Source organism: Stenella coeruleoalba (genome assembly GCF_951394435.1).
Source record: "Stenella coeruleoalba genome assembly, chromosome: 15".
NCBI classification, from domain to species: domain Eukaryota; kingdom Metazoa; phylum Chordata; class Mammalia; order Artiodactyla; family Delphinidae; genus Stenella; species Stenella coeruleoalba.
This window is the reverse complement of record NC_137161.1, coordinates 73377026-73393253: the sequence shown is the minus strand read 5'-3', so window position 1 is coordinate 73393253 and position 16228 is coordinate 73377026. Positions and strand designations below refer to the sequence as shown.

The following is a 16228-nucleotide window of genomic DNA, read 5'->3' as shown; positions in this document are numbered from 1 at the left end:
CTGAGCTCACCGGTGTCCCGCAAGCATAAGCGAGTGGAGGTGTCCCAGGTCGGCCTCCTCGAAGCATCAGTGGTACCCCGGCCGTCTCCCGGTTTTCGCTGCGGCCCGCGGCCCTGGACCAGCCGCCCTGGGCGCGAGCAGCCGAGTATGGGAGGGCGAGGGAGGGCGGGGGAGGGCGGAGGATGGCAGTGACCTCGCGGGCGCAGAGCCTGCCACCTCCGCCCTTCGGGGCCCGGGGTGGATCTCGGGCTCCCCGCGGGCCCTCCCCCGCCGCCACCCTCCGTCAGGAAGGCGGGCCTGGAACGGCCTTGTGGGCGCGAGCCTCACGGGGTGCCTCCGAGCCGCGCAATCGCTTTCAACGAAGATGGCGCGGGGGCGGGACACGTGACTTCAGGCTCCACCCCGGCCCCGCCTCCCGCGCTCACGGCGTCGGGCGGGGGATGCTGGCAGCTAGCGGCCCGCGGGAACCATGCTCCGGGGGTTGGCGGGCACCTGGGCCGTGCTCGGCGCGCTGCTCTGGGGCTGTGGGCTGGCGCTGCTGCAGGGCGGGATGCTCTACCCCCAGGAGAGCCGGTCGCGGGAGCGCAAGGAGCTGGACGGCCTCTGGAAGTTCCGCGCCGACTTCTCCCAGAACCGGCGCCAGGGCTTCGAGCAGCAGTGGTACCGGACGCCGCTGCGGGAGGTGCGGGCTCTGGGGACGGGGACCAGGGCAGGGAAGCTCCTGGGAGCCGGGTCGGGGGTGTGGGGAGCCTTCCCCTGAGCCCTCGGAACTGCCGGCCAGGAGGAGGTTAAAGATGGACGGGCCTGTGGGGGCGTGGGGTCGACCCACCCGTAGAGTGACCGGGAACGAGCAAATGGGCGGGCCCGATGTCGGTGGGGGAAGCGGAGCCGGAACAGTGTCCCGGCACCGACCTGGGGGCGGGTGGCCGCGCAGTGGCAGGAGGGGAGGCTTTGGACGTCTTGGGGCCAGCTCTGCCCTGGCAGGAAGGACCTTGGGTTCCAAGGTTCAGGTAGAGGACGGGGCTTGGCATCCAGCCGAGGATCCCCCTCTAGGCCTCCCCTCTGACTTGGATCGTGTGGGCTGAGAACAGGAGCAGGAGCAGGCCTGTGTGCCCATCCGACACTCACCTCACTTAGATCCTCTTTTTAAAGTCTTTGCCGCCCAGCCCTCATCAGCGGAGGAAGAAAGGGGCGGGCGGGGGCTGGTGCCAGGCACTTCTTGCGCAACTCAGAGTTTCCTCAGCAAAGCGGCCCGTGCGCGCCGGCCAGCCTTCCTCCCTCCCTGGGGCAGTCAGTTGGTCATCTTCCTCTTAGTCAGGGTCTAGATTGACTTTGCAGATCCTTCTTGCCCTAGCCTGGTTGTGGCCATAGGCTCACCCCATTCCATGGAGACCCTGGTGCCTGCTGCCCGCTACCCTGAGAAAGAACTTATGGCCTCACCAGACCTTGGACACAAAGCATCCTAGCAGTTGGTCTCTCATCAGCAAGTTATCCATCCATTCATCCAATATTTGTTGAGTCCTTACTATGTGGCAGGGCTTGTGCCAGAAGCTGGGCAGACAGCTGTGAGGGACAGGAAATCCCTGCTTCCTTGGAGGTCACGTGTGTCTTCAGGAAGCTCTTCCCCAGGCTGCTTCCAGACTCACTGAGTTCTCTGCCCCACTCCTGCCTTGCCTTCTCCCTGAGGTGTTCAAGGGTGCGGAGGTTCAGGGGATTCCCTGCGGGGCTCAGATTCACCTGGTTCTGCCGGGACGTCCAGAGGTCGTATCTCAGGGGCCCTGGCCCCTAAGATAGTCCCCTGCCATGCTCCACGCTCTCTTCTTAGAGCTGCTCACCTGGCAGCAGAGGCCTTGTTCACTCTTTCATTGCCAGCGCCTAAAACAGCATGTAGGTGTTCACTGTGCACCACTGAGTGAGTGCGTGCGTGCGTGCGTGCGTGACTGGGTCTGCTTCATGGAGTCGCAAAAAGTAACTGAGTCCGTAAAAGACATTGATCGGTTGCTGGTGGGGTGGCCTGGAATCCGGGAGGGTCTGGGAGAAGTCATCTCGTCCAGCTTCTTCCCATAAGTGGGGCTGCTGGGGAGGGCCCCTTAGCTTCCCAGGTGATCTGGACCTGATTCCGGTCCTTGTCTCCTCAGTCGGGCCCCAGCCTGGACATGCCGGTTCCCTCCAGCTTCAACGACGTGGGCCAGGATGGGCGGCTGAGGAGCTTTGTCGGCTGGGTGTGGTATGAACGGGAGGCCGCCCTGCCCCAGCGATGGACCGAGGACCTGGGCACACGCGTGGTGCTGAGGATCGGCAGCGCCCACTACTACGCCATCGTGGTCAGTGCAGCGAGTAGGGTGCCTGGCTCCCAGCCGTCACCCGGCAGCCTGCCTCCTGCGGTGCCCGCGGGGTGGGGGGCACACTCATGCCCCGCACTGGGGTTTGTGCCCTGGGTGGGGAGGGTGGCCTCATCTATTCCCCCAGAGCTCCCTCCCTCCACCTCTGAGGCGGATGGCAGCTGGCAGCCCGTCCCACCCGCTCCCCCCATACTGCACTTCTACGTGAGGGAGCGCCTGAGGTGGCAGGGCCCCCTCCTCATATATCCCTGTGTCTGCAGTGGGTGAATGGGGTCCATGTGGCAGAGCACGAGGGGGGCCATCTCCCCTTCGAGGCTGACATCAGCAGGCTGGTCCAGAGTGGGCCCCTGTCCTCCTGCCGCATCACCATCGCCATCAACAACACGCTCTCCCCCAACACCCTGCCGCCAGGGACCATCCTCTACAAGACGGACACCTCCAAGTGAGCAGCACCTCGCCCCCCTCCCCGCTCTGCCCAGTGGTCTTCCCGTCAGGGGCAGGGTGGCCTTAACAGAGGTGAGGCCCTGGCTCCGGGAGGCCAGGGAGACGTGTGAGCTGAGGTCGAAGGACCTAGGGCAAGGCCACTGTCCTGCCATCCTAGGTACCCCAAGGGTTACTTTGTCCAGAACACAAACTTTGACTTCTTCAATTACGCGGGACTGCATCGGACTGTGCTCCTCTACACCACGCCTACCGCCTACATCGATGACATCACCGTCGCCACCGACGTGGACCAAGACACTGGTGAGGCTCCTGGCAGGGTCTGCCGTCAGCCAGGCCCCCAGCGGCTTTGTTCCCTGTTTGGAAAGATCCCCTAGGAGAAAGACTGTCAAACCCACCCCAGCAGCTGGAATCCAGCCTGTCCGAGCTGGCAGGGGCAGCGGAAATCACCCATCTGCTCTGACTTCACTTTGGGAGGAAGCGGGGCTTGCCTCAAATCATAGCTCGTGGTGAATGACAGCCCAGGATGCAGGAGAACCCCATGTCCCTTTCCCACTGTGCCGCTCTCACTTTATCTCCCCTCGCTGCAGATTAAGCTCAAAAAATTAACGGCTGTCAGCTAGGGGCTCCTCAGAAAGGTGGCCTCAGGGCACTCTCATCTGTGTGACCCCAGGTCACATCCCTTCCTTTTCTCTCTTGTCTGATCTGTCTTGTCTCCTGCAGGGCTGGTGAATTACCAGATCGTTGTCCAGGGCAGTGAGCACTTCCAGCTGGAAGTGTGTCTTCTGGATGAGGAAGGCACGGTCGTGGCCAAGGGGACCGGGGGCCGGGGCCAGCTGCAGGTGCCCAGTGCCCACCTCTGGTGGCCGTACCTGATGCACGAGCACCCTGCCTACCTGTACTCGTTGGAGGTAATGGTGGAGAGGACTGGGCTGTGGGAGGCCTTTTCCCCCCATCCAGCAGCTCTGGCTTCAGCAGGCATGGTCCTCTGATCTTCCCAGTCAGTTGGATTGAAGAGTCCCCAGCCTGCTTTTTTCCAGCCCTTGGTGGGGAGGCCCAGTTTGAAGAGCAGGCCCCAGGGGCAGGGTGGGCAAAAGTTCCTTCTTTTTTAAATTTTTTATTTTTTTACGTATTTATTGGAGTATAATTGCTTTACAATGGTGTGTCAGTTTCTGCTTTGTAACAAAGTGAATCAGTTATACACATACATACGTCCCCATATCCCCTCCCTCTTTCATCTCCCTCCCTACCCTCCCTATCCCACCCCTCTAGGTGGTCACAAAGCACCGAGCTGATCTCCCTGTGCTATGCGGCTGCTTCCCACTAGCTATCTGTTTTACATTTGGTAGTGTGTATATGTCCATGCCACTCTCTCACTTTGTCACAGCTCACCCTTCCGCCTCCCCGTATCCTCAAGTCCATGCTCTAGTAGGTCTGCATAAAAGTTCCTTCTTGTTCATGGCGGATGCCTGTACTTCCTGCATCTCTCTACCTGCTGTTCCAGAGGTGGGCTGCCGTGGTTTGCAAGGGGCCATCCTGCCGAAGTGTGGGCTGCGTTGTGTTCAGGCCGTCCAGGATGCCTCATGCCCAGTGCTTGGCTTTTGCAGGTGAAGCTGACCGCACAGACGGCTGCTGGGTTTGTGTCTGACTTCTACACCCTGCCCGTGGGGATCCGCACCGTGGCTGTCACACAGAGCCAGTTCCTCATCAACGGGAAGCCTTTCTATTTCCACGGGGTCAACAAGCATGAGGATGCAGACGTGAGTTGGGGCTCCTGAGTCCCTGTGGGGGGCCATTTCTCGCCATCCCTTCCTCCGCGTCCCTTGAAGTGGTTGAGGGCAGCTCAGAGCAGTTAAGCAAACCGCTCAAAACCACTGCCCGATGGGGCCTGTGCTTGGCCTGGATAGCGGGCTAACAGGGTGACTCTGAGGGGCCCAGCTCTAGTAGGAAGGGCATCTTCAACGGGGACAGGGGGCAGGGGCTCACTCTGCTGTGCTGTCCCCTAGATCCGAGGGAAGGGCTTTGACTGGCCGCTGCTGGTGAAGGACTTCAACCTGCTTCGCTGGCTGGGCGCCAATGCCTTCCGCACCAGCCACTACCCCTACGCAGAGGAGGTGATGCAGCTCTGCGACCGCTATGGGATCGTGGTCATCGACGAGAGTCCCGGAGTGGGCATCGTGCTAGCGTGAGTGCCCGCCAGCCGCACAGCCCAGCCCGCCCAGCTTGGCACCCTGTGACCCGCTCCCTTTCCTCCCTCGGCCCCGCAGCCAGAGCTACAGCAACGTGTCTCTGCAGCACCACCTGGAGGTGATGGAGGAGATGGTCCGCAGGGACAAGAATCACCCGTCTGTTGTGATGTGGTCTGTGGCCAACGAGCCCGCTTCCTTCCTGAAACCAGCTGGTTTCTACTTTAAGTGAGTGCCCCTGCCTTCCCCGGGTCAGGGGTGAGACCTCAGCCCGCTGGCCCAGCTCAGCCTCGGCTGGTAGCTGCGGGAGAGCTGCAGTGGGCCCTGGGGTGGGCGTGGGCTGTGAGAGGGTCAGCACCTGCTCCCAGTCCAGGTGCATCCATACCTGGTCAGTTCAGGGGACCAAGTACCCACCCACCCAGATTGTGATTTCAACCCAGTGTCTCCTTGACACACCTGAAGTGAAATCCAGAGTTAACCTAACCCACTTATACACATAACTTCTAATTAAGAAAGAAAAAAAAATAGTGATGTGGCCTAACCGTAGTATAAGGGAGTCATTTGTTAAATAATCCGTGAGTGCATGGGCCTGACTCCCCGGAAGATGCAGTGAAGGGGTCAGGAGCTTGCATCTAGATGTGGCATCTCCCTGAAAGCACAGCTACAAAAGCTGATGGCGGGGGCTGGAAAGCATAGCTGGTGAGTCTGATCCCGTTAGCAGCGTTTTCTTCAGTGCTGCCCTCTTCTAAAACACTGAGCCACCCCAGGTAAAGTTGCAACCAAAACCAAGTATAGTCTTCCCTCGATTTTTATGGTATCTCTGTTCCTGGGGAATTTAGTGCGTGTTAAAACCGCACAAAACCGCTTCGTGATGCTTCGGGTTCATCTGTAAAGGGGAATTAAGCTTTATAAAGCCGGCTTACCTAGGCATGTAATTATAAACAGGTTTGAGATGACGTGCGTGTTCTAACCATTCTAAGTTACATTGTTGGACGGGACCAGGCCATCTAAAGTTCATGGTCCGCTCACTGAATGCCAGTAGCTCCCCCCACCCCCCAGGCATTGCTGTGGACAGAAATCCCACTTAGGGGTCATCTCCCCGCCCTGGGCTGGCTCCCCTCGGGGTGTTCCTTGGTTCCTTCTCTCTCTTAACGATCATGCAGTTGTAGTGTAGCCTGGAGAGGGGAATTATTTCACTTCCTGTGGAGGCAGCAGAGGCCATGGAAATACTCCCTGGGGCAGACACTGCCTGCATCCCAGTGTCCCAGATGGAGGCTCTGAGGAGTGGACCCAGCCGGGTGAAGCTGAGCTCCGGACACACAGCCCCAGAGCACGTGGCACAGGGATGTTGAGCCAGGCTGGTGGACGGAATTTTTTCTGTGAACGTGAAAGGATGATAAGCTTCCAAGGAGCAGGTGCCTGAGGTTTCCTGTGAACCTTTCTGGGAGGTGCGGAGAAGAAGAACAGTGAGTGAGGGTGACCTGCGCTGGGGAGGCTGAGCCCTGACCACAGACCAGCCCCTCTGTTGGGAAGCATCCTCTCGCCACCCCTCCTTGGTTAGCAGGACTCAGTGTAAATGCCGTGTCTTCAGAGAGGCTGTGCTGACGGTCTGGTGTCGGGGATGTGCCGCCTTACGGTCTCATAGAACCCCGTGCTTCCCCTTCATCATTCCCGCCAGTGCTTGTAATTTGTTACATTCGCCCGTGTGGCTTCGCTCCATGGAGCTTCACGGCTGTTTAAGTTTCTAGTGAGTGCCCAGCGCACAGCCTGCCTCCCAGCCCCCGATTTACATGCTAAGTTAATATCCATCCTAATCCACACCCCGTCCTATTTTCAAGAGCTTCGCCAGAGATGCAGAGCCCAGCTTTTGGCAGTGCCCAGCCCAAGGACCTCTGCTGTGTGTCTCCCGCCCCTGGAGGATGGCCTCTCCTCTGGGAGGGGTGGGGGACTAGGAACTGGGGAGGGAGGAAGGAGGAAAGAATGATGTCAGGGAACGTGATGCCTAGAAGAACATGTCTGCTTACCTGAAATACCCTGGAAGGCAGGGAGGAGAGCGGTGTCTTGGGGGTCTTTTTGGCTGGGAAGATGAGAAGGAGAGGATGCGGAATGAGAGTCCTCCCTGGTCTGACTGACGGTGCTGTGTCTTCTGCCCTCCGTGGACAGGACGCTGATTGCCCACACCAAAGCCTTGGACCCCTCCCGGCCCGTGACCTTTGTGACCAACTCCAACTATGAAGCAGACCTGGGGGTGAGCCTGGGGGTCTCCATGCCACGTCTCCCCTCTGCCTGTCCTCTCATCCTGCCCAGATGCTTGCTGACATGAGCCGCTGGGAGGGACCACAGCAGCCAGTCCACCCATTTCCATGGATGGTCTTTAGGTTAAAGAGGACTGCCCGTTGACTTGCCAGGCAGTGTGGCTTCTTGAATCTAAGGAGGCTGGGCACAGGGAGGTCGAGTTCATTCTCAGTTCAGACTCATCCGTTTTTATGCACCTCAGTTTAATTTTATGCCCCTCAGTTTAATAGGCTCAGAAAAGGGTAGAGGTTTAAGGGAGCCTAAAGTCATCATCGTCCCGTTTCTCAAACCTGGCTGATCGTCAGAACCACTAAGGGAAGCTTTCTGAAAGTGTAGATATCTGGATTCTGAGATTCTGATTTAGTAAAGTCCAGGGTGGGAATCTGAGTTTTTAAAAAACTCCTCAGTGATTCCAGTCATCAACCCAGCTTTGGGAACCGGACTAGACTAGACTAGATCCAGACCCTGGGATTGAGAATCAAAGGAACAGGCTCACACAGCCGGCCAGACCCCACGGCCACCCTCGCGGTCCCTGGGCGCAGCAGCCCCTCAGAAGCCGTGTTGAGTTGCACGGAAGCTGTAAAACATGGGAGCGAGAAGATGCTCCTCCGCTAGAGAACTGAGGCCGGTACTTAAAAGTGCCCCAGAGAGAGAAATCATGTAAAGGAGAAAGAATGGATGAGAAAACCTATGCACAAGTATAAATTGTGAGCACTGTCATTTTGACATGGATGGGACAGTTTGTAGCCCTGGCGTTCCTGTGCCATCCCTCGACAACACCCCCTTGAAGGAGTGCGAAGACTGTGGTCAAATACCAGTGTGACACAGGCAGACCTGGACTTTCTCAGAGCCTAAGTGGTGTCCCTTCCCATTCTAGTGGGCAGGGGAGCCTCTGCCGGTCCCCCCAGAAGGTTGCCAGGCTCACCTGGTGGGGTGTGTGAGCCATGGTCATGGTCACGTGCCCACCCAGAGGCACCACTTTCCACTTGCATCTTTCCGCCACCAGTTCGGAAAGGTGCCGAGGTCACTTGGGAAAGACGGACCACGACAGTCACAGTGCAGACTTTGGAGGTGAGTGTGGGTTCAGGTGAGCTTTGCTGCCCACTGAGCACCACACTGTTCAGATTCGAGGCAGTCCCGCGCCATCATCTGGGCTACCCTCCTAGGAGGGAATTTTCCAGCCACTTTATGGCCCACAGTACTAGCTCAGGAAGGTGAATCAAGAGCCTTTGTGAGGAGAAAAACTGCTTTTGTCCCTTAGTTGGGAATACTTCTCCAGGGCCAGGGGGACAGCCAGTGACAGGAGCACAACCTAAAGAGGAACACAGTCGGGTTGGGATGGGCCCTGGGCTCCCACTGGGGCCAGTGCGCTGGGCACCCTCCCCTGAGCCCAGCTGCAGCCAGGTCGGGGGCACCAGCCCAGAGTTAAGAGACTTGTTCCATTCAGGTCTTTTCTAACCCCACGTCCTATACGTGTGAGCATCCAACTCATTTCTTTTTTAAAATTAATTTTATTTTTGGCTCTGTTGGGTCTTCATTGCTGCACATGGGCTTTCTCTAGTTGCGGCGAGCGGGGGCTACTCTTCGTTGCGGTGCGCAGGCTTCCCATCGCAGTGGCTTCTCTTGTTGCGGAGCATGGGCTCTAGGCTCATGGGCTTCAGTGGTTGTGGCACGTGGGCTCAGTAGTTGTGGCTCGTGGGCTCTAGAGCGCAGGCTCAGTAGTTGTGGCACACGCGCTTAGTTACTCCACAGCATGTGGGATCTTCCCAGACCAGGGCTCGAACCAGTGTACCCTGCATTGGCAGGCGGATTCTTAGCCACTGTGCCACCAGGGAAGTCCCCTAACTCATTTCTGTGTCCCCTTCTTACCTCCTGTGCCAGAAGTGCCGCCCCACCGCCCAAGTGTAAGTCCGACGCTATCCTCCACTCTCCTGGTTTGTGAACACGTTTTAACACTCTTCCAGGTGCCTTATGTGGACGTCATCTGTGTGAACAGTTACTACTCCTGGTATCATGACTACGGGCACATGGAAGTGATTCAGCTGCAGCTGGCAACCCAGTTTGAGAGCTGGTATAAGACCTACCAGAAGCCAATTATTCAGAGCGAGTACGGAGCAGAAACCATCACAGGGTTTCACGAGGTAAGTAGTGTAGACATTTGAGTTATTTTTTCACTGTCTTGGACAGTGATGTCATTCACTGCCCCAGGCTAGAAAGGTGCCTCCTTCCCGGTCCCTCACTTGTCCTGATGACCTCCTATAGCTCACCAGGCTCACCTTAACCTACCCCTCCACATGGCTGCCCTGGACTCAGCCTCTGCCTCACTTGAGTGGTCCTCAGACAGCCTCCCACTAGCCTGCCAAATGGTCTTTGGAACAAATCCAAACCTTGGGAGTCCCGTCACCGGCTTCTCCTGGCCCACAGGACGAAGCCCTAATCTGTGGTCAGGGCTGTCAGCATCCTTTGCCCTGTGCCATCTCCCAGGTCTTCATCCTCCTCTGCCTTCAGTCCTGGACCCTGGCCTGTTTTCACTGTGCTCACTGGCTTCTGCTCTGGCTTGGCCTGTTCCTTCTACCTAGAATGCCCTTCTTAGCACCATAATCATCAACTAATGGATTCTGTTTTGTTTTTTTTAAGGGATTATTTATTTATTTGTGTATTTATGTATGTATGTATTTATTTATTTTTGGCTGCATTGGGTCTTCGTTGCGCCGCGGGCTTTCTCTAGTTGTGGCAAGCGGGGGCTACTCTGTTGCAGTGCACGGGCTTCTCATTGTGATGGCTTCTCTTGTTGTGGGGCACGGGCTCTAGGCACGCAGGCTCAGTAGTTGTGGCGTGTGGGCTCAATAGTTGTGGCTTGTGGGCTCTAGAGCACAGGCTCAGTAGTTTTGGCGCACGGGCTCAGTTGCTCCGCAGCATGTGGGATCTTCCCGGACCAGGGCTCGAACCCGTGTCTCCTGCATTGGCAGGCAGATTCCTAACCACTGCACCACCAGGGAAGCCCAACTAATGGATTCTTACTCAGCATTCGAGCCTCAGCTTGGGTGGCCCCTCTTTGGTGAGGTTTACTCCACCTGCCCAGGCAGAGGAAACTCTTCCCCCTGCTCCGTCTCTGTCTCAGCATTTCTCACTGTGCACTGTCATGATCTCTTTGGCTCTCTCCTTGACCAGACCGAGGGCTCCAGGAGGGAGACTAAATCCTATTTGTCGTTGCTTCCCAAGCACTCAGCAGGGTCCGGCACACAGCAGGTGCTAAATGATACTTGTTAAGAGAAATGAGTGAGATCTTGGAGCAAGATTTTGGTTTTTTGGGGAGTTTTTTTTTTTTGGCTGTGTTGCACGGCATGCAGAATCTTAGTTCCTCGACCAGGGATTGAACCCACACCCCCTGCATTGGAAGCGTGGAGTCTTAACCACTGGACCACCAGGGAAGTTGTTGGAGCAAGGTTTAATCACTACCTTTTTCTCCTTGTTTTGTCCATTTCCTCACCAAAGATAGGCTGTTTTGTGGGGATTGTTTTCATGTGGATTCTTGAACCCCAGCCAGCCGACACCTGTCACAACGGCTGGGGTTCCTTGTTGACACATTTCTTCATTTGCTGATCCTCAGTAGGTTGAACAGTAACCCAAATGGACTCCCTTATTCTGTTCACACCCTTAAATTCATCTTGCCTACACAGAGTGCCACTTGGACAGACTAATGTAGGGGGAAGTATCTTATGAAGACAAAGTACATACATTTGTCCTCCCTCTTTGAAAAGGTGACCAACTCTGAATTTTTAACAAATTCTGAAAAGGACTTCCCTGGTGGTCCAGTGGTTAAGACTTCCCCTTCCAATGTAGGGGGTGTGGGTTCGATCCCTGGTCCGGGAGCTAAGATCCCACATGCCTCCCGGCCAAGAAACCAAAACATAAAACAGAAGCAATATTGTAACAAATTCAATAAAGATTTTTTTTAAAAAAAGTAAATTCTGAAAGAGTCTGGGTCAGCACTCTCTGAACGTGCCTTTGTGGTGATGGAAATGTTCTAGACCTGCACCGTCCAGAACGGGAGCCACTGCCACGTGTGACTTTTGAGGACTTGGAACGTGACTAGCGTGATTGATGTAGTTTAAAGTAGTTTTATATTTAAATAACCTCTTGTGGCTAGCGTTAGACAAGGCAGGGTCATTTCCATTAAAACACAGAAGGAACTCGACATCTTGCCCTGCCCTCAAATTCTGATTTGGAACTGCAACAAAACAGGGCTCAGTGGCACAGTCGTATCTTCGGTGTATATTAGCTTTCACTGTTGTCGTTCTGTATCTTTTTTTTTTTGGCTGTGCCGCGAGGCATACAGTATCTTAGTTCCCCGGCCAGGGATCGAACCTGTGCCCCCTGCGGTGGTGCAGTGGAAGCACAGCATCTTAACCACTGGACTGCCAGGGAAGTCCCTGTAATAGCATTTTTTTCCTATAATAGCATTTATATTTATTTATTTATTTATTTTGGCTGCGCCAGGTCCTAGTTGTGGCACTCGGGATCCTCGCTGCGGCACACAGGATCTTTAGTTGTGGCATACGGGATCTAGTTCCCTGACCCTATCTTTCTAGTTTGTCACTTTGTCTCCAATGCCTGCCATATAAGCAGATACTAAATAATTATTTGTTGAATGGATGAATGGGCTAAACAGCAGCTACTTACCCAGAAGAGATACAGAAGAATCTGAGGCGAGTTAAATCTGAGTCACTCTAGTTCTCAAGTTATGCACTGGCAGCTACTTCAAACTTGGGTTTTAAACTTATTATCCAGAGACATACTTTTTCTCCTAGTGTAGTTCAGCTTTAAGACTGCACTGGGGAATAGAGATGTTAAAGATAAAGCAAATATTAAATTCTGTTTATGGGAATTCCCTGGTGGTCCAGTGGTTAGGACTTGGCACTTTCACTGCCGAGGGCCCCAGTTCAATCCCTGGTCAGGGAACTAAGATCCTGCGTGCCACGCGGTGTGGCCAAAACAACCCAGTTACTAATTAAGGTTTTTTTGTTTTTTTTTTACCCTGGGCTGTGTCATACCCTGGCTGTGTCCCTACACCAGCAGCAGCAAGTCCTGCAGTCACTATAGCCCACCATGAGGACAGATATTTTGGTCATCACGTGGATCTTTATTTTTATCTAACATTTACAGTCCTGCTTGTTCTGAGTCCTAAATTCTCTTTGCCTTGACTTCCAGGACCCACCTCTGATGTTCAGTGAAGAGTACCAGAAAGGCCTGCTTGAGCAGTATCACGTGGTTCTGGATCAAAAACGAAAAGAATATGTGGTTGGAGAGCTCATCTGGAATTTTGCTGATTTTATGACTGACCAGTGTAAGTGGCAGTTCGGTGAATGGAATGTACCGCTTCTCCTTTTTTCAGGTTGGCATTTTAGTTCAGGACGTTTGGTTGTAAGAACCCTGGAAACGAGAAGGGGGAAAGCTGATGTAATGAATGCAGGCTACATAGAGGATTCCCTAGGAGAAGTAAGTTGCTTTTAGCAAGCAGCCATCACCTGCTGGCTGCCTAAATCATTTTAAGGTAAACAAGCAAATGGGAGAGGCTACCGTCTCAAGGCAGAGGTGGCTAGCTTACCTCTGTGTTTCACCACAGTATGAGGAAAAAGTGGACCTCGTACTGGCTTTATTTGTGGGATATACTCATTATTCCAGAATAAGGTACAAAGCCCGAGGAACTTCAGATATTTCAGTCTGTTTTATATTTTTCACTTATAAAAGGCAAGTTTGCCAAATACAGGTTAAGTGTCAAAAGGTTTTGAGTGTGGGAGTGTTTAAAAGCCTTCAAGGTGAATACGACCTGTACTTTCTCACGTGGGGATAATGAGGGCTACTTCACAAAAGTTCCAAATGAGTTTCCCATTTCTTTCTACCCCTCTAGGTAACTAGCTTCTTGATATACCATAAACTTAGGATAGCAATCTGGGGAAGAAGGGAAGGATTTGGTAGTAGTGGGAATTACATTACATTACTTAGGGGGAAAGACAGGTTTTTAGAAGGTTAAAGTTTTGTTTTGTTTTGATATATTTTTATTTATTTATTTGGTTGCACCGGGTCTCAGTTGTGGCAGGCAGGCTCCTTTGTTGCAGCTCGCTGGCTCCTTAGTTGTGGCATGCGAACTCTTAGTTGCAGCATGCATGTGGGATCTAGTTCCCTGACCCGGCATCAAACCCGGGCCCCCTGCATTGGGAGCACGGAGTCTTAACCACTGTGCCACGAGGGAAGTCCCTAGAAGATTAAGGTTTAATTAAAAATCCGAATGGGAGAGGTGAAGAAAAAAAGAGACAGCATGAGCCTCCACTCTGCTTTTGGCAAACGAGATTAACAGCTCCTGGAAATAAGCTTGGATGGAAGTCTAGTTTTGTGACTAGGTGCACTGCTTCGCGTAGTAAGGAATTAGCTGTGTGACCTTGTACAAGGTACCTACCTTTTCACAAGCCTGTAAAGTGGGGCTAACGCCTACCACCTTGCAGGTTGACACAGGGATTCCATTTGACGAAGCGCTTGGCACAGTGCCTGGTGTTTGCTTTTCGTGGAAGAAATTATTGTTGTCTTGAGCTTTTCAGTGGGAAAGACCTGCTTTCCATTTAACAGAAGCGGTGGTTTCTCTAGGAGATGGAGGGGTTCGCTGGGAGTGTAGCTGCTCCTTTCCCAGCTCCAGCTCTGGCGGACTTGCCACCAGGGGTGGGGACCCAGCTGAAAGTCTGCCCAGCGGGACTTTAAAATCTACGAGTAGCTCCCTCTTAGGCGCCTGTGACTGGTCAAGTCTCTGGCTCCCACTAGCACAGTTGTCTCCTCAGATAGGCGCAAGCCTTTCCAAGGGGAACTCTGTCTCAGCCCTGCTCCAGTTACCAGGCAGGTGGGTACCCATAATGTCTTAAACCTTATTTTGCAAGTAAAAGATAAATAATTTTGGATTATTTCCCTAACAGAAGAAAAATTAACACACCAGGGAGCTAAGTGTTTTTGGGGAGCAGTGATATTTAAATCTTTAACCCGTTAAGGAGCCACTTCATCAGATACCACTTCAGACCAAGCATCTCTAAACCATGAGGACCTCTCTGTTTAGTGCCCAGCTTGGCTCCAGGCTGGTTGTGATTTGGCCCATCAGAAGTCATCTGAAATACCTTTTGCCTTGTTTTTAGCACCACAGAGGCCGATAGGGAATAGAAAAGGGATCTTCACTCGTCAGAGACAACCGAAAAGTGCAGCATTCCTGTTGCGAGAGAGATACTGGAAACTTGCCAATGAAACCAAGTGCCACCGGTCAGCTGTGAAGTCACAGTGCGTGGGAAACAGCCCGTTTACTTTTTAAGCAAGAACTACCTCTCTGCTGACAAGGGCTCTGTCAGCCCCTCCTTCCCAAGTAGGGGGCGACTTCCACAGGACATAGAGCAAGCGCTTCCTGGACTGTGCATGGCAGACCGGGAAGTTTTCTGGTCTGGATTTTGTGGTCATTTGCTAGAAGGGAACGTTAGAGGTGAAAATAAAGGCTTTTGTAGTATGAGAGTAAAGAGTGGGCTTAAAAGCGACCATCCATAAATTCAACGGTCTGTACTGCTGAAGCATCGGAAATGGTTCTTCTGCGTCAGGCCGTTTTCATGGCCTTAACCGAGTACGGAGTCTTGAGAAACCTCTGCTTCAGCACTCGCCACCGTCAGAGTCGCTGGTTACAGACTGTGTGCTGCCACAGGAACAGCCCTGCCGCTTTAGGGCCACCTGTGCTCAGATGCCACCTGTGCTTTAGGCCGGCCTTGACTTGAGTGGGTGACAGTAAAAGACAAGTGCTAGTAACTCCACAGATAAGCCGAAGTCCCAGCACATTCACAGAAAGTAGCATCATGCTGGAATAATGCACAAGGTCGACGTACCAGTTTCCAGAGTTAAGCTGACACGTAAGCATAAGAAAGGTAAGAGTTGAGGAATGTCAGAATTGGAAGGGAGCTGAGAGGTTACCAGTTCTTCTGGGACATTCTTCCAACCTCAGCCATAGTTTTTTCTGGACTGAGAGGGATAGATGGGCGTAGAAGCCCACTGGGCCATCACAGCTGACTGCAGTGAATGTGATGAGGCCTCTTTAAACGGGCTGGGCCTGCAGACAAGTAGGACAGGCTTTTGTACCTCTGGGTGACGCCACCCGCTCTGCTCCTGAGGATGGTCTTTCCTTATGGAATCCTTCCTCCTCCTCCTCCTCTTCCACAGGCTCCATTAAGGCAAGTAAGGCACATTGTAAGAGTTCAGTGTTCATCTATCTTGGTTTAAAGCTGAAAGCTTTGGAAAAACACTGTCCAATCAAATAGAAGACCATGAAACAATACAATTCTTAATACAGAGCTTGATCCACTTCACTTGCAGGGGATTTCACATCTCAGCACATGCCCTTTTTTACCCTTCCTTTCCAAGCTCCGTGAAAGGAACAGTACAGATAATTTAACCTCATTTTAGTGGCCGTCTTTAGACCATTTTTAAGAAATGAGAGTATAGTCAGTTCAAATAATAAGTTAGGAATTCTAGTGGTTACATATTTCTTTCATTACCACTAAACTTAAGTCCCTTGGAGTAATCAAGTTTTGTGTTCCAGTTTAATGTCAAGGAATAATATATAAAACTCTTTACTTGACAAACATTAAAAAAAAAATTAAACATCACAAACACATTTAAATGTTTTACAAATTAGAGGTAAGGTCCATTTCTTAAGTCCTAAGGTTCTAACACAGGGCACATTTGTTCTATTCAATAAAATATGGCTAACTGCATTTCAAATGGAATCATCTTTCTTACAGATGTTAACTTTTTAGATTATAACAGTGGAGTGTTCGAGATGAGCTAAAGTAAAGCAGTGGAAAAACAGCTGATTAATACATTCTATGTGCTTACAGGACTGTAAGCAGTAACATCTTTTTCATTAATTCTTGACAACCACATACATCATAA

The 16228-nt window shown here is 53.0% G+C and overlaps 1 protein-coding gene across 1 annotated transcript; it reads left to right on the top strand.

The window, feature by feature from the left end:
- Nucleotides 1–361: 361 nt before the first annotated feature.
- GUSB (glucuronidase beta) lies at nucleotides 362–16197 on the top strand. Its single transcript, XM_079945695.1, has 12 exons — nucleotides 362–682; nucleotides 2139–2324; nucleotides 2603–2784; nucleotides 2944–3086; nucleotides 3507–3694; nucleotides 4391–4543; nucleotides 4790–4968; nucleotides 5051–5197; nucleotides 7133–7217; nucleotides 9229–9405; nucleotides 12476–12611; nucleotides 14440–16197. The coding sequence occupies exons 1-12, from the start codon at nucleotides 470–472 to the stop codon at nucleotides 14607–14609; spliced, it is 1959 nt and encodes a 652-aa protein (XP_079801821.1). The 5' UTR covers nucleotides 362–469; the 3' UTR covers nucleotides 14610–16197.
- The last annotated feature ends 31 nt before the right edge of the window (nucleotides 16198–16228 follow it).